Source organism: Euprymna scolopes, chromosome 38 (assembly GCF_053919585.1).
Source record: "Euprymna scolopes isolate OS-2025 chromosome 38, ASM5391958v1, whole genome shotgun sequence".
Lineage (NCBI taxonomy): Eukaryota > Metazoa > Mollusca > Cephalopoda > Sepiida > Sepiolidae > Euprymna > Euprymna scolopes.
Window position 1 is genome coordinate 9,016,544 of NC_136519.1, and position 19,442 is coordinate 9,035,985.

Consider the following 19,442-nt stretch of genomic DNA (forward strand, 5'->3'; position numbering starts at 1 on the left):
ATTATTATTTTATTTATTTTTTTTTTTTAACCGTGACTTTTCGATCTTTATCGTAAAAAACTCTTGGCATATTGTTTTGAGAACACGCAACATAGTAGCAAGGGAAATAACTCGGTTATGCTAAAAAAAAAAGGCAAAATACACAATTTATTTTTAAAAATTGGCAATAGTTTACTAAATGCTATTTACTTCCCTTTGGAACTCTCGTGTGTGTGTGTGTGTGTGTGTGTGTGTGTGTGTGTGTGTGTGTGTGTGTGTGTGTTTTAGCCAAACATATTTGCTAATTTTCATCAAAAATGTTTTCTTTAATAATTTTTTTTCTACCTTATCATTTTTCGTAATTTTTGGACATATTCATTACTGTAACATAACTCAATGGTCTCTACTTAATTGTTCTTGAAATTCAATATTAAAAATTTTGATTTTCGCTCGTGTAGTTGCATCAAAATTTCTACTATTTTTTTTTTTTTTTTTTTAAGATCTCGTTATCGACAGGTTCACTGTTTGACAGATTTACCTTGTACTTTAGATATGACATCATTTTTCAGTGGCTAGGCCTTCTTCTATTTACGACGGCCACGACATGGCACTGTAGATTAAGGCAGATCAGTACAAATAACGTTCAACTCTTTGATTCTATTTCTTAACGGTATATACTTTGTACTGAGTTTTTTTTTTTTCTCTTTACCTGAATTCATATTGCAAATATAATCTAAGTTAATCAACGTTTGTTTCCCTATGGGTTTATTCCTTTATACATAAATAACACAAAATGCATGTTAATATATGTTTTAGTTCTAGGATTGAGTTATGTTTAAAAAATAAAAATTTTGTTTTAATTGGGGTGTAATTGATAATTAACTAAACAATTTGCTTCTCTCTCATTTATTTACGTATTTCTCTCGCCCGCTTCCACTGTATTCAGTCACTCTCTGATGCTTTTTAACGTCTACAAGGATATTTAGAGAATGTGTGACTCTTTTTCAGCATTGCCATCTATATATGTGTTTGCATACACCGCAAACATTTATGTAAATTAGATGGCATAATAATACTGCGATATAATAAGAATCTCTATTATTATATAAGTAGAAACTTTGTGTGTGTGTGTGTGTGTGTGTGAGTTTGTTCCTTATGGACTCCTAAACGGCTGGACTGATTTTTTTTTTTTTTAATTTCACACAAATGTACTTTATATGCCTGGCAGTGTTCTTAGATAGGTTTTGTATCGATAATTGATAATCGATATTACACAAGCAGAAATAGCCAGCATATAAAATCAGCAGCAATATTTCTGTTTAGAGCAAAATCGAACCATGATACTTGACTTTTGCATTTTAAACTTTAATTCAAGCCATTATATAAAAATAATTTTATAAAATCAACAATAGGTTCTCTACAGTGCAATGTAGACTACAATGTATTGTTGATTAAGTCACTGCGGGGAGGAATGTGAAGCTTCTTCCTGGTACATTTTCTTTTTTTCTGTGTGCCTAAAACTAAACGAAATTTCCATAAACAAAGTTTCTTTCCAAGAATTTACCATTTGTGGAACACGATACTGTGTGGCTGTCTCCAAGCTGAATATAACATGATCGTTTTTAAATCAAATGTTAACAAAATCTGGTCAAGTTATTCTTGCATGAAAATGTTTTTGCAGAGAAGCCATCTTTCTTTTCTGCAACAATTAATTACGAATGAAAACCATCCTCTATATCAGCGGCACAATTCACTACAAGGTGGAACAATAAAATTGTCGCCCTAAAGAAAACAACACTACAGCTTTATTTTTAAACTTTTATTGAAAAAAATCAATTCAGGTAACTTGATTATGTAGTAGAGCTGACACCTATTCAATGTAGCCGCCTTCAGCCTTAATCACTGCATTGGGTCTGGAATTGGGAGCATGCCTTTTCCACAAACGCTGGCAGGAGCTCGGCAAATACTCGGCGATTAGGCTGGCTTTGGTGTTGTAGGAGGTTATGTTGGTGATGTTCTTGGCGCATGACTAAACAAAGTAGTTCGGCGGGTTCAGGTCGGAGAAGGAGAGTGGCCCAGTGAGACAAGGGTACAAAATCGTAGCACTCCTTCTGGAGCCAAGCTTGGGTCTCTTTGGACTCGCGGGCCAATGCAGAGTCCTGCTGCCACATCCAGGGTCTGCCAGTGGCCACCTGATTGCACCAGAGGATCACCGCACCATTCAGCACATTCAGGTACGCTTTGGTGTTGATTTTCAAGCTGATTTCAAAGGTGTGAGGTGGTATGATGTGACCTCACCTGAAGCCACACAAAAAACCATAACCATGGCCGGAAACTTCTTTGAGCTGTGCCTCAAGCAGTGAACCGTCCGGATTTGCATTTTGAGGGTGCTGGCAATGGTCCTGTTATCATAACTTGGATCAGTAGAGAGCATGTGTCGTACAGTGGCGCATCTTCAATCTCGCTCGTTGAACATTGTGCCATTTTCAAACATGATAGAAGGCTCCTATCGCTCTTGGGATTTGTACACAACTGGCCAACTAGTAGATGATCTGCAACAAAAAAAGAAAACCGGTTTTCATCAAATGGAAATGGAATCATGTCGTCTTTTCTACGGCAACAATTTTATTGTTCTACACTGTATTATTACAGAATATCAATATTGATCAATTCTTTTGCGTTACGATGCACGATGATATGAAATAACTGTTAAATAATTCATGTTTTAATCGAGATAAAAACTAGAAAAAAGGGGTGATTATTATGGCGGCATTTAAAATTAAAGAAAATACAGAAATACCTGTATGATGTATGCACTAGTCATGAGATGAAGATGAAGAAATCCAAAAATCACATAATTTTATTAAGTATTTTTTTTTTTTATTCAGGAAAATCAAATTTAGTCTTTCGATGAGGGTAAAAAAAACGCTCATTTTACAATCAACAAATCGATGGACATGACAACAATCGTTTACCATTGTTTTCTCACTGACAACAACCATTAGCCTTCATTCAAATTCTCAAATTTGAGTGATAACCAGCCTCCTCAACGTCCCAGACCTTTTCACACTCATCAAGTGGAGGTCTGGTTAGTGCTTTCTCTCTGTGGTCTTTCTATCCTCCTTAACCCTTCATAGTTATTTAGTGTGGCGCCAGTCAATTCCAACACTACATTTTTTTTTTTTTTTTAATGGCCGTAATTAACTTACAATTTTGCGATTTCAGTTTTCTTGGTTGCATGTAATGGTTCCGCTATCTTTTTGTTTTACTTCTATTGCAGTTTCTACATGAAAAGCATTTATGGTTTGTAGTTGATGTAGTTGCCACATTCAAGTGCTTTCCTTAAGATTTCAGCTGTTTTTAGGATTACCATCTGTTGTATAGTCTCATTCTTCCCTTTGATTCTTATTTCTCCTAGTCTTTTATCCATGTTCTTTGGGATTGTTCTTAGTGCTCCTACAATTATTGAAATTATATTGATTTGCTTCATTATCGATATATTAATATCGTAGTACTTTTAATGTGTGTATGTACATGTTACGGTTTCCAGATTATAAATTACTAGCAGGGCGACCCAACGTTGCTCGGGATTTAAAGAGGATTAACAAATGGTCCGCACTTCTAATACTTTTATTGTCATTGAAATCTGTGAAATCGCCCATTCATTAATCGAATCAATTGATTGCCTGCTATAGTCAGGAACTCACCGCTGTGCACTGGGAGGAAGCTTCACATGTCTCCCTTTACGAACTTAATCCACAATTCATTGTTGTCTGCATTGCAATGTAGAGAACCTACTGTTGATTTTATGAAATTATTTTTAATTTTATATAATGACTTGAATTAAGTTTAAAATGCAAAAGTCAAGTACAATGATCCAATGAGACTCTAAACAGAAGCGTTCACTTTGAACGCGCCTCTGTCTTATCAAAGAACCTACTGTTCATTTTATAGGCCGAACCATTCTGCTTGTGTGGTAAAACTTGAATGCAATTATGTTGGTAGACTGCATAAAAGTGTTCACTTTGACGAAAATTGGACTGCTTCTTCTTTAATCTTATTTCTTTGATTATCGATTTTTGATACTTACCAGAGGTATTCCGATACAAAACCTATCTAAAAACACTTCCAGGCACATAAGGTATATGTGTGTGAAATTTAAAAAAAATTTTTTTTTTTTTTTTTTTTTTTTTTTTTTTTTTTTTTTTTTAAATTTGCTCAGCCGTTTTGGAGCCTATAGGGAACTCTCTCGAAGTCTCTCGAACTCTCTCACACACAGAAAGTGCATTTTATATATAAGTAAATTTTATCAGGAGATCCTATAAATTAATATATAAGAGATGCCAATTTAATATCCATAGTATGTTACCACCTTCTATCCTCCTTTTTGTTCAACCCGGTTGCATCACAGAACACATGATGTAATTTCTATCTAATAATTTAACACTTCTAACCTGTTTTGTCAAAGGAGTTAACCCTTGAGCCCTATTATCTCACTCACACTAAAGGCACTGGGTCTATTTCCGTTTACCACCGAGTTATCCTGATATGTACTTCATGTAACCCTTGCCAAAATTCATACTAGTTAACATAATCTCCACTTAGTAGCATAGGTTCTAAATATATAATACTATTCTACAGATACATCAGAAAAATAAAGTTGTAAATATTATTAAACCCAGAAAGGACCAATTTACCAGATATACAGGTATGAAGTACAATCTCTTCTCTTCTCTATCACATTTTTCTCACAGGTGAGACACTGTTAATTTTTCTATACTTTGTCGTTATTTCCATGGAAAGATCTTGACCAAGCTTCAAATTTCTGGTTTCTCCTTGTAATTCATAGACTCCGCCACTGCTTGATTCCAGTGGCAAGGAGAAGTTCAGAATGACTGGAAACAATGGCAAGATAATCAAAGAACACATACAGCACTTGGTATCCCCAAATGGTCACCCATTTAGTACTGACCAGGTTAAACGTCACTTAACTTAATTGATCTAATGCGAACTGAGGTGTAAGTATGATTATGCCGTAATGTAGCCCTTGCCAAAATTCATACTAGTTAACACAATCTCTAATTACTGGCGTAGGGTTCCAATATTTAACAATTAGCTGACAAATCAAACATTGTTTCTCATTAGTTAAAATACATTATTGTTATAACATGTTATTGGCATCATAATTATGTACTTTGCTACAATTTACTTTCAAAATGACGTCACTTGAACCAGAAAATCTAGGACGAGAAATATTTTGTTGATCGTTAAAATCTAAAAAGCTGTAACTCTAACTTTATTTGAAGAATTATCTCCCTTAGAAATAAAATATCACTTGTCTCGGCATCAGGTTACAAAAATTACGAAGTTTTGTTTTTTTATTTGTGTTTTTTTTAATAAATGTGCATTAAATTTTTTTTTATTATTATTATTTTATAAGACAGCATCTCGTGTGTACGTGTGTGATTTTTTTTTTTTTTTTTTTTTTTTTTCCCCCTATGCATAACTGATGAAGTGAATTGTTTTTTTTTTTTTGGGGGGGGGGGTCCATTTCTGAATTTTTGAGAATGAGGATTATTCATTCATATTTTTATAAATTTTTAAACTACTGTTTTCATCTTATTTTCACAATAGTTCAATGTGACCTTCATCAGGTCTATCTTGTTAAACTCGGAAATCTGCATGGAATTTCCAATGAGGATGCAATTGCAAATTACTTAGGACTTCTACTCAGTTATGGCTGACAGAATGAGAGCATGCTACCCCTGAAAGGATTCTGTTTGAAATTCTCTACAGATTCCCAAAGTTGAAAGAAACCCACTACGTGGCCCATATTGTAGCCAGTGAATCTCACATTTTATATTACTTGTGACCTTTTACCTTGATAAGTTTAGTCTAGGGAGTTAACTTTTGAACATCCAACTCAACCACGTCAGCTACAGATGGTCTATTTCTGTTTGCTGCCAAGTCATCCTGACATGTACTTAATTTAACTGTAGCCAAAATTCATACTAGTTAGCATGATCTCTAATTACTAGCATAGGGTCCGAATATATAACAAAATGTCTGTTCTACACTTTGACGAGTCCAATAGATTCAGCATCAGGATAAATACTTTGTGTTCAATGATTCAGGTGGGTAAGTTAACTAGTGCATGCATTTTGTAAAATAAATTTAATTCAACTCAATTTATTTGGCAAAAAAAATAAAACAATCGTGCTTCAATTGCTATGTAGGGTAAGGGTGATAAAATTTCATACAGAAGAAAACACAGTAGCCCAGTACCTGCCCAATTGAATTGTTGCATTTTCAGGGCATTTATTCACTTGGCAGTTTACTTGGAAGTTTATTCCTAGATCCAGGAATTCTGATTGAGTTCCTCTTTCAGTTTAATCAAAATCTGTGGTGAAAAAATTTCATGTAGTGCCTTCATAGACTCCCTTCTGCTGCAGAAGTGAACAACAGGTTCCGAAATATATCATAATGCCCATTGAGGAGATTGAAGACTAAACTGAGCTCAGTGGATAATTATCAGACCTCAAGGTAGAAAAGGTTGAGCTTTTTGAGTCTGCTTTCATAGATCCTGCACCTTTCAAGTAGTTAGTCTTTGAACTCTTTACAGATGTTGGATATCATGTATTAGATATAGAGAAGAGGCCTGGATACCATATTCCAACAGTGGTCTGACGATGGAGCTATAAAGAGGGAGAAATATTACAGGAGTTGGCAAAACAACGTTGTATGAGAAATAGAATGGTCCTTGCTACATCAGTAGCATGAATTTCAGATGGCTTGAAGAACGAGTTGATCAGAAATCAAGCAGAGCGGTGTCATCACTGAAAGTCTGAGTTAAGTCGAAAGGAGAACCCACTGCAATATGGCAGCATTTATTATCCTATACAGTGGACTTTTTCCAGACGAGTTTAAAAAGAATGGAATTTCACTATCTTTTTATGTGCTATACTTTCAACTAATTAATCATTTTATTACATTTATATTTATCAAATTTCTGATATATATATATATATATATATATATATGTTTTATTTTTTTATTACCGATTTATCTGCTTAGTTACACATGTTTCGGTTACCAAATCATATTAACAATCCAGTGACTTCATCACATTACAGGTTTCTGTAATGTCTCATGAAGTTACTGGATCGTTAATATGATTTGGTAACCGGAACATGTGTAACTAAGCAGATAAATCGGTAATAAAGAAATAAAACATATTTCCTCTGCAATAGTATTGAGCACTTTCTTCAGGTTTTTACTAATTACCATTTTTGCTATATATATATATATATATATATATATATATATATATATATATATATATAATGTAATCAGGTTGGTGCAAAAGTTTTTTCCTGGTTTAAAATTTAATCTTTAAAATGAAAAACGGTGTGTTTGAAAAAAAATTTCTTTTCTTTTTTTTTTTACTTGGGAGTCACCACTTATAAAGGTCCAAAGGCCACTCGAGGATAATGGTTAAAAACATTAATGGTGTAACTTGAATAACCATTTTTCATAACAATAACAACCTTTGCTCTCTATAACTTGATTCAATCTATCAACAGGTTTATAAATGTCACGCTTGTGAAATACTTTAGGTTTTGATGTGGAATATGAATCCAACTCCTGTTCAATCTTTGCTTGTCATACGAACCTAATGTAAATGGTTTTGTAATCTTTGAAAAAAGTGATAATCCAAGAAAGTTAGGTAAGTAGAACATGCAGGATGGGGCAAGATTCTCAACAAAATTCTGCTAGGGGATTTTTAATTACTAGTGCTGTATGAGGATGAGCATTATCATGATGGAAGATGACTTCTTTCTTGTTAACTAAATAAAGTCACACGTCTGGGCTTGACCATTACTCCTGATATGAAATGGAACACTAGACGATCTGCAAAAAGTTAAATATCGAATGTAGCAGCAAGTCCTGGGAACATGTTTACCAGAAAGAACAGTTGGAAATAAGTCATGCACCGTCCAATATGACTATGGAATTTCTACAGCTACAACGTACCTAGAAAACGGAGCTATTGAACCTGACAGAGGGACAAGGAGAAAGAAGCAAGCTTAGAAGCTAGTGTCCTCAATGATGCTGCATGAAACAGGGAAAAGATAACAAAATACCAAGGTTTTAATGTACAACATGAAAAGAAACTGGAATCCTAGGAAGATCTTCATCATTTCAGTAATTATAGGAGACCCTGGACTCGTGAAAAAAAATTTTCAGAAACTCTGACAAGTATACCGGGTGAACTAAGTGCAAGCGAGATTCAAACAATTGCACTTTAAAGGATGCTCAGCATCTTAAAACAATCTCTCCATTGGAATGTATGAGATAGCACGTGAATGTCTTGCATCTGGTAGGATGCTCCATCGCTAGCTAGAACAAAATAAAATTGAAAAAAAAAGTTTTAAGCAAGAATAAAAAAAAAGAAAAGAAAAAATGATAAAAAAGAAAATTAAAAAAAAATGACATTTGTTATTTGAAAATCTGAATTCTACCAGCGTTCTATCGTGGCCTTCGTTATCTTTTAAGACGGTCTTGGTTCTATGCTGTCAGAAGACGTGTTAGAGATTTTTACAATGAACGGTGCAAGACTGGAATGTTTTTTGACGGCAGAAATTTGTTAGATGTTTTTGCTCATCATCTTCTAAGAAAAAAAAAAGTCAAACTCTTTTAGTTTGTCTGTTGGCATTTCTCCAAGACGGATACAGTAAACATTAGCTTTAAGCTGCATTGCTTAAAAGCATAAACAAATAGGTCTACACATTTCTTATGCTGGTACTTGCAGCGGAGGGGGAGGGAGAAGGCGGTTTTAGTGATGCTCAGAGTTGGTACTACCTATCCTCTGCCCCCAACTACCCCGGACAAAAGTTGAATATTTTTTCCTTAAGAAAATATCTGTTTTCTTATATCATGAGTGTACATCCTCCGACAAAAATCACAAAAATTATTCTTGACCAGTGTTCACACAAATATTTATATTCATACTAAATAATGTCTGAATCAGTGAAGTTTACAAAAAATAGGCATCTAAAATATAAAATGGCAATTGTATGTGTGTATGTCCAGCTAAAAATCAAAAACTATAAAACAAATACTGACAAAGTTGGTATTTTCATGATCAATGTTGTCTTGGATGAATAAGATTAAAAATTTAGGAACATTATTCATTCTCTTGGGATCAACTTGGCCAGTTTTCGCAGGGAGGGTAAATTTTTCAGTGTTATGTTTTTTTTTTTTACAAAGACGTCACAACTTAGCAAGGCCCAGAGGCCACTCGAGGATAATGGTTAATAAGTGTACAGTGGTCAATGGGACAGTGACGTAGTAATTGTTAGTAGTGGAAATTTGGTAAATCGGATTACTTAAGGGGAACGGCTCATCAAGAACTTGTTTACGTTAAACTTGAAGACGACTATATTATAGTCAGCCGGAAAGCGGGCAAATGGAAGAGAGTTCCATAGGTGTGCAGTTCTAAGAAAAAAGCTTTGTTCATGGAATCTATGTTTAGGTTTAGGCACGGATAAAGAGTGGCTGAAATTATTGATAGTGGTTTTGGCTAGACGAGTGTTTGGCAAGGATGGACCATAGATTGGAGCTCAGATGAGCACTTGCCATGAAAATAACGATAAAGCAGAGACAGGCTCGCAACATCTCTTCTGTGAGAAAGAGGTTGCAGGGAAGAGAAAAGGGCATCCCCGACTAGGCTACAAAGTCTATTTTGAACTCTCTCAAGGTAGGATAAGGTCTTTCTAGCAGCTCCTGCTCAGATGTGGCAACAGTACTCCATCCTTGGATGTACCTGGCTTTTATATAGGTAGAGAATTGCATCAGTAGTGAGATATCTACTGAATCGATAGAAGGATCCATTGGGGAAAAAATGCTGACTCTTCCTAGAGGAATCTGTTATATAAAGGAAAGGTATTATCTTTGTTTTATTTTACTTTAGTCGAAATTCTCAGAAATCAAGGGGACCCCCTCCTTCCGAGGGCTTACACTTGAACGCTATATGAGATGAATAAATATTTGAGTATTCCATTAAAGTTCCCCTTTATTTCTCAAACACTGAGTTAGTAAAGAAGTTTAGAACGTAATTTTCATGTCTCCAATTAATTATTTATTTAAATAATAATTTCCGGATTCCAGAGAAAGAATTCATCTAGTCTGGTGGTATATCTGAGTTAGTAAAGAAGTTTAGAACGTAATTTTCATGTCTCCAATTAATTATTTATTTAAATAATAATTTCCGGATTCCAGAGAAAGAATTCATCTAGTCTGGTGGTATATCTGAGTTAGTAAAGAAGTTTAGAACGTAATTTTCATGTCTCCAATTAATTATTTATTTAAATAATAATTTCCGGATTCCAGAGAAAGAATTCATCTAGTCTGGTGGTATATCTGAGTTAGTAAAGAAGTTTAGAACGTAATTTTCATGTCTCCAATTAATTATTTATTTAAATAATAATTTCCGGATTCCAGGGAAAGAATTCATCTAGTCTGGTGGTATATCTGAGTTAGTAAAGAAGTTTAGAACGTAATTTTCATGTCTCCAATTAATTATTTATTTAAATAATAATTTCCGGATTCCAGGGAAAGAATTCATCTAGTCTGGTGGTATATCTGAGTTAGTAAAGAAGTTTAGAATGTAATTTTCCTCTTCTTAATTGAACATTTAAATATGTTGTAGTATAGGAGAGACGTTGCGAGCCTGTCTTTGTTTTATCGTTACTTCCATGGCAAGTGCTCGTCTGAGCTCCAATCCCTGGTCCCCCCCCCCTCGCCAATCTTTCACGAATAACACCCGTCTAGCTGAAACCACTGCCAGTAATTTTCCCCACTCTTTATCTGTGCCCAAATCAAAACGTAGATTCCATGAACAAAGCTTCTTTCTTAGAAGTGCATGCCTGTGGAACTCTCTTCCGTTTGCCTGTTTCCCACCTGACTACAACTTGGATGTCTTCAAGTCCAACATAAACAAATTCCTGATAAACCGCCCCCTTAAGTAAGACACTTTATCAAATCCCAACACTAACGTACTGTGCACGCAATAACCCTTATCCTCGAGTGGCTTCCAGGCCTTGATAAGTGGTGACCACCTTGTTAAAAAAAAAAAAAAAAGTATATCTGGTTTCATTGATCTTACTGGGTTCCAGAACAAGAATTCATCTAGTCTGGTGGAGTGTTCAGCTTCATGTAGTTCATGTAGGTAACATCACTTGGAGAAATAGGCATCATTCCTCATGATGTAAGGTGGGAACGGTCGCAGCTACAAAAAAACAATTGAAAGAAAGAAAAAATCTGGGTCTGCATTGTTTCTTTTTTTTACAAAACGTTTTTATTACTGTTACTTTCAGCACTTTAAAAAAAAAAAATCTAGTTGCCACATGTTCGTCTTACCTGGTGAGCGTTTCTCCTTCCTTCCGACCACATGCTAGCCCCAGCTGGCCCTCTTTTCACATTCGTCTCCTTTTCAACATTGACTTTCTTTCTGCCCCGAGCACGTGGTGTATTTTTCTCTCCTTTTTTTTGTTTCTTCTTCTTCTCGCATCCACTTCCTAATTTGCATATGCCTTTTTTGGCTGCTTCTGCTGCTAATCTCTTCGTAGGCTCCTGCTGATATTTTCCAACGTGATCACACAAATTCTATTACAATAAAAGCCAATGTGGGTTCACCATACTTGAGAGATCTTATTTGTGCTGCAAGTACTATGTTGTTTTGAATATTTGATCAGGGTTTACTTGTAGGGAAAATATCCTCATACCAGGTTGTTTAAAAAAAGAAACTCTCTACAGAGAGATCTTAGATACTCCAGGATAGTGTCTAGTAAGCATTCAAGTTCTCTCCTGTAGGCATTCAACAAACTACAAAATAAATACAAAGTTGGTATTTTTATGATCGATGTTATCTAAGATAAATAATTTAGCAACATTAGTCATTCTCTGGAGGTCAGTTTTTCAGTTTTATAGTTAATGGGCATTCAAATTCTCTTCAGTAGGCATTCAAGTTCTCTAGAGGAATGGGCTAGGCAGAGCGGAAAGAGGAGATTGAGGGAGGGGAAAAGAGCCAAAAATAGAGGGGGGTAGAGATAGAAGTTTTAATGAAAATGTTATGCTTTTACTGTTGGGTAGCCCTGCTAATCAGACAGAAAATGTCTCAAACTCGAAAGTTTTACAAAAGAAAGAAAAACGTATAAATCGTTATAGAAATAACTAATAGATATTTTGTTGTTTTGTAAAATGTTTTTTGAATTATATTTCACTCTTTTTGTATACCAATCCTTTTTGCTTAGAAGCACAATATATGTTAAATATAACCACAGCATGCATATATATATATATATATATATATATAATCTGCAAAAGCTGAGATAATCAACGTTTTTCCCCTGTGGCTGTTTGTTGTATATATTTAAATTGCATAAAATACAAACTAAAACATTCCCCAATCCTCAGATTGAATTATGTTTTTTAAAAAAATGTTCATTTTAATTGGTCTAATCAGATACAATTTGAAATAATTAATCAAGTAATCCATTTCTTACTAACTTTCTATCATTTTCACCCTCTCTCAATGTATATTGTATGTTATCCCCCAAGAAGCTCTTACTTTATATAGTTTATTACACTTTCTCTCTTTATTGGCAGTATAAAGTAATAAAGAAAAGAAAACATAAAATATCCACTATTAATAAAAAGAAATATCATAATAATACTACTACTAGTTGTGTGTGTGTGTCTATACATATAGATAGATAGATGTTATTTTTTTTTTATGATACCTTTTGAATGAATTCAATTATTTATACGAAAGTGCATTTTTACCTAAATGCGAGTTAGAAATAATTTTCCCTTTGACCAATTTGGTACCCCCAAATAGGGGAGTGGTTTATGTATTGTTTTTAAAATATAATTATCCACTGACACGTGTTTCGTCGTCTATGCTAGATTCAGCCTCTCTGAGTCGTAGATGATGAAACACGTGTCAGTGAATAATATTTAAAAAACATATATATATATATATATATATATATATATATAATTATTATTATTACTATAATTATTTTTAATACCTGCAGATACTAGTGTTTCATCATTACCGCTGGTCAGGAGATTCAAACCCAGCCATAAGTCTATTTCTAACTCCATTAGCAAGGAACAAACCACTCGGCCAACGTTAACTGCGGCACAAAATATAGTTGAAATTATCATTTATGTAAAGTGTAAATGCCATTCAAGACAGCCGAGAGTGATCTTTATGATTTTAACATCATGATCTGCACACTTGGGCCAAAGTGAGCGTCTTATTTCATTTTAACATAAAGTGTTTGACAATAAGAACAGACTTCTTAAAGGGATTGACATTTATATAAAGAGAACTTTGTCTGTGGGTGTGTGAATTTGTTCCCTATGCATTCGAAAATGGCTGGGCCGATTTTTATGAAATTTCATACAAAGGATTTTATGTGCCTGGTAGTGTTCTTAGATGTGTTTTGTCGGAATGTCTTTGATAAGTATTGAGAATCAAAATAATCTGATGAAAGAAGGAACAGGCGATTTTGACTAAAGTTAATACCTCACACAGTCTAAAATCACAAATGCATTTGAGAAGTTTTATTTCTTCCACCCGAGGCAAAAGGCCTGACATCAACAGTAGGTTCTTTGATATGACAGGGCGCGTTCAAAATGAAGGTTTCTGTTTAGAGCACAATTGAACCATGATACTTAATTTTGCATTTTAAATTTTAATTTGAGTCATTATATATAAAAAATGATTTTATAAAATCAACAGTAGGTTCTCTACAGTGCAATGTAAACTACAATGTATTTTGAACTAAGTCATTGCGGGAAGCATGTGAGCTTCCTCTCAGTGCACTGCAATGAGTCCCCAGCTAGAGCAAGAAATCGATCGATTTGATTGAAAAATAGGCGATTTCACTGATTTCAATGACGATCAAAATATGGGAGTATGAAACATTCATTGATCATCATTCAATCCCGAGCAATGTTGGGTCACCCTGTTAGTGTATGTATGCATATATATATATATATATATATATATATATATATATATATAGTCATCCACATAAAGTACTGTTTCGCTGTTTCACAGCTCATCAGTGTAGCTAGACAAGCAACTATCTCAAGCCAGGATTGAAACCCGACCGCCTGTATGACGGTCAAGGCTCCTAACCATTACGCTAATCGGCGGCTGCTGTGCAAGTCATGAATTAACGATGTTTTGACATTGTCCGAAATACCTAAGCTCGATTTGTTTACACTTTTAAAAGTATTTATAGCTCTAGTATTTCACTATCGAGCTATCTAGATAAACGTTGTATTAATATATTTGAATACATAAATGGAAAACTTTTTATTTCAATAATATATATATATATATATATTATTGAAATAAAAAGTTTTCTATTTATGTATTCAAATATATTAATAACACAACGTTTATCTAGATAGCTCGATAGTTAAATACTAGAGCTATAAATACTTTTAAAATATACCACTTCACTAGGAACAGTCATTTTTATGCTCATCTCAATAGTATAAGAATAATTAAAAAAAAAAAAAAACATCTGCAGAGAATATTTATCTCTACAATTATATAAATGTAACTTTGTCTGTGTGTGTGTGTGTGTTCGTTCCTTATAGATTCTAAAACTTTTTAAAAATTTACAGAACTTTAGTGTATAAGTCTGGGAGTGATCTTAGTTAAGTTTTGTCTCAGAATACCTCCCGATAATTACCGATAATCGATAATAGAAACTGTTATTTTATCTATCATCAGTAAAGCCATTTTTTGCATGTTGTCACTTAGCAGCAATGATAGAACAACAGGCCATGAAAATTCTACTGTGGGCAAGTTGATAACATTTTTTTTTCTTTTTTCGCATGACGTGGTCTGTAGGTTGAAACTCCATACGTAAATTTCGTAATTTTTTTTCATTAACTGCAAAGAATTTTATAAGACTCGAAAATTTATGGTTTTTTTTTTTTTTTTTTTTTTTTTTTTTTTGCATGACATAGTCTGTAGGTTCCAACCCCGCACGTAAATTTCTTAATGTTTTTTTTTTTTTTTTTTTTGTTAACTGGAAAGAAGTTTATATGAAATAATTTTTTAAAAGAACCAGTAATGCAATGTAGAATAACATATTTTGGACTAAGTTTTTTTTGTTTTTTTTTTTACATGGAGTTCACCACTTATCAAGGCCCAATGGCCACTCGGGGATAAGGGTTATTGTGTGTACAGTAATCAAAAGGATAGTGTAGCAATAGTATTGGAGAATTGATAAAGTATCATTACTTAATGGGGCGGTTCATCAGGAATTTGTTTGTGTTGGACTTGAAGATATCCAGGTTGAAGTCGGGAGAGAAACAGGCAAGCAGAACAGCGTTCCACAGGCATGCAGTTCTAAGAAAGAAGCTTTGTTACTGCATGTGGAGGCATGTGAAGCTTCCTCCTGAGCGATTTCACAGATTTTGATGACAATAAAAATATAGGAGTGTGAAATATTCATTGATAATCATCCGATCCTTGGCAACGTCGGGTCTCCCTGCTAGTTGTATCTAAAAACTATCACTTTTGAAAAAACCTGCTTAACACGAACGAAACGTCAATCATTTAGATCCTCCTCCTCCATTTTTTTTTTTTTTTTTTTTTTTTTTTTTTTTTTTTAAATTATAAAAATATAAGTAAAGGGCTGAAACAATTGTATGCTTGTGTAGTAAAAAAAATTGAACCCTTTTGAGATGAGCATGAAAATGAGATTCTGTCACTAGTGAACTGACACAATATAAAAGTGTATGTATATAGAAGATGCCTTCAATAAGTTTCCAGATTTTTTTTTTTTTTTTTTTTTTTTTTTTTTGATAGTACACACATGAAACTCTAGTTCCCTTTGAAGTAATCTCATCCTGCTGCGATGCATTGTACCGTTGTTGTACCGTTTCAACAACAACAATATGATATAAATGCGGGAGTGCCCCAGGGATCTATCCTAGGACCTCTGCTGTTCCTGATATTCATAAATGACCTCCCCGACAACATTGCCTCTGAGATGGGGATATATGCTGATGACACCACACTCTATAGCAGGCACGACAGGAAAACAAACGAACATATATCTAAAGTAATGGCAGAAACACTAGAGGATGACCTCCAATCAGTAGTGGAATGGGGACAAAAATGGATGGTAACGTTCAATGCCACCTAGACAAAACTGGTTTCATTCAATAATTACAAGAGACCTTCTCTACCACCTATAGCAATGGCCAACGACTCTTTATCTGAGAGTACGTCTCTCAAGCTCCTTGGCCTAACGTTCACTGGAAACATGAGTTGGAACAGTTACATCGAGGGCATTGCCAGGGCCGCTGCAAGGAAGGTGGGCTCTCTCTACCGTGCTAGAAAACTTTTAACACCCGAAAGTATCCTGTACCTCTATAAGGCCACTATTCGCCCATGTATGGAGTATTGCTGTCATATTTGGGCCGGTGCATCGGCTACTTGTCTCTCGCTCCTTGACAGGGTTCAAAAGAGAGTCGCAAATCTGATAGGCCCTAAACTGGCATCAAAACTTCAGCCTCTGTCCCATCGTCGAAACGTTGCATCCCTCTGCCTGTTCTACAAGTATTATAATGGTGAATGCTCTGACGAACTGCAAGCACTTGTGCCCCCACGACGTGAACACCCTCGACAGACCCGACAAGCTGCAAAATCCCACCCCCACACTGTAGAGATCCCTAGATGTAAAAGATCCTTCTACTCCAGTAGTTTCTTCCCCAGAACTGCTAGACTTTGGAATTCCATTCCGGGTCACTGCTTCCCCAACTGTACTGACATGCATAAGTTCAAGTGCAACATGAACCAACATCTCGCTGCCCTAATCCCTACATAGTACCCCAGTAGATGTTTCCCCTGATAGTAGCCCCCTACACCAAAGTGGCAATGTGCCTTGTTTGGGGTGAAAATGTAATAAAAAAAAAAAAATAAATAAATAAAAAAAAAAACTTCTGTAAAGCCGCATGGCAGTCCTATTGTGTGAGTGTGTCAATGACCCATGTCACAACCTCTTTCATTTCCTCAGTTGTCTCCTAACGACAGTCTCTAAGGTTTTTCTTGAGCAGGTTAGCATAAATTTTAAAATACATCAAATAGAAAAAAATTATGTTATTTCGGATTTTAAAATAATTGGTACTTGTACAGTTTAATAAAGACATTAAAAAATGAAAATATCGAAAAAAAAGTTTAAATTGTACGTATCCATTATGGAATGAAGTTCTCCGGAAAAAAAAATTCACTTAATTTCATCAAGTAGTTTTTTGGTTTTCAGCAAAAAAACAATTTCTGATACCGAGCAAAATGTTTGATTTTTAGAATGAAAAGCTAGTATTAAAGATGGGGAGGAAGTGTCAGCGCCTTAAATTGAGTTATCTCCTTGTGGCATGTTCAAAAAATTCCTAGATGTCTGCCTTCAATGCGCTGTCATAAAAATGTGTTTTTCCGCTGTAAAAAAAACAAAACTACTCAATCAAATTAAGTGAAAAATTTTTTTCAGAGATCTTCAGCCCATAACGGATACGTACAATATAACCTTTATTTTCGATATTTTCATTTTTTAATGTCTTCATTAAACTGTACAAGTATCAAATAATTTATTCACACTTGGGATGGTTAGCTCTTCAATCTGAAGTTTTTATGCAGTAGATCACTCTTGGATTGTTTATGCTTGGATTTTTTATTTTTCTGATTCACAGATTACTGTTGCAGGAATTAATTTAATTGATTGATTTTAATTTGTTTATTTGGTTGAAAATGCCTTTTATTTTTTGCAGAATACTTTCTCATATATATATTTCTTTTCCAGTTCTCGACACAGCTGGACAGGAAGAGTTCAGTGCAATGCGGGAACAGTATATGAGGACTGGCGAAGGGTTTCTACTCGTTTTCTCTGTGACTGACCGGAGTAGGTAAGTATGACATGATTTTTGTAAGGGAGGAGGGTACAGCAGTGAGAGTGATACCTATTGTAACTACAAGTATGGAATTTAGAGAAGAATATTGGGAGACTTGAAAATAAGGAGTTGGAATCAGTTGAATGTTTTTTAGAATCCTAGTAGCAATACACATGAAAAAATTGAAATGGCTTAAAATATTTCGATATTGGTAGAAAGAGCAGAAGTTGAAAATGTTGAAATTAAGGCTAGTCAATCGAAAAGAGAGGATGACTTGCAAAAAATGGCGACACAAAAACAGACTCCTCCTTGAATAAAACTGCCTAGTTGAGGATGAAGGAATTAATGTTTTGGGCCAGTCTTTTAATATTTATCATCCGAAGGATCGAAGTTGGAAACGATACTGGTTTGGTCAGGTTCCGACACGTGTGTTGGAAGTTTTTGGCAATCTGCTGATAAAAAATTGTAAAAAAGGCAAAAACAAATATTGATTATGGGACAAAAACAAATATTGATTATGGGGATGTGAACCAAAAAAATCATATTTTAGTTTTGGTTATTCAAAACAAAATACTGTTTGATTCCCCATTAAGAACTAATGCAATGGATAAAAAGTTATCATTGTTATTTTTAAAATTTGACCAGAAATAATGCTGGACTAGTTGAGATTGCTTTAATTAGATATTCTGACAACCGAATATCTCTAATTAAGCTAATTATGTTCTGATAACAAAATTTTTTTAACTAAATATGCAAGAACATTTTTTATATTCATATTTTCATTTTTTCTGGAATAAAAAGTTAACAAAAGTTGTTTGATTACTGCAGTACTATACTGCTGCTACAAATAGTTTTTAGATAGTTTTTTTTTTTTTTGAATAGAACGACTTTTTTCTGAGTATCATTATTTTAAATTGCTAACTCAAGAGAAAACAACATACAATTATACTTTTAACAGATAAAAACAGTAAAAAGATTAACAGTCCAAAGAAAAATTTTTTTTTTCATTTTCAATACTCGTCATGTTGAAGTTTTTTTTTTTTTTTTTTTTAACACAACAAAAACTGAGTGGTCAAAAGTATTTTAGACACCTGAAACTATTAAGTCACATCTCTTATGGTTAGCTTTCAAATTTCATGGCAAAATTCTTAATACAAACGCGATAATGAGCATTTACAAAGGGGGGGGGTCATTACAAAATCTTATCAAAAACACTGTTTTATGATATTAATATTTTTATCACTTTATTTGCTTAAAACTGTTAAAATATATAATGTACATTATTATTTATTAATTCATTTGAATGTATATTCATTTTCAAACAAAACTGTAATATTTTGAGGAATTAAAGTGTTTTGGTTTTTAAAATATGATGATTTCAGCAGAACCTCCTTGAAATCTGTGATTATCCTAAGCATTTATCATTCATGTGTGCTGCTAATACTCAGAGTTGCAGAAGGAGTTGTGCCTCGTAC

At 34.1% G+C, this 19,442-nt stretch overlaps 1 protein-coding gene across 1 annotated transcript in view; it reads left to right on the forward strand.

Moving 5' to 3' along the window:
* LOC145263065 (ras-related protein R-Ras2-like) overlaps positions 1 to 19,442 on the forward strand; it is a 129,525-nt gene that overhangs the window by 90,998 nt on the left and 19,085 nt on the right. Inside the window, exon 3 of the mRNA XM_080119922.1 lies at positions 17,880 to 17,982. Coding sequence (XP_079976048.1) covers positions 17,880 to 17,982 — 103 coding nt within the window. The remainder of the gene's footprint in view (positions 1 to 17,879; positions 17,983 to 19,442) is intronic.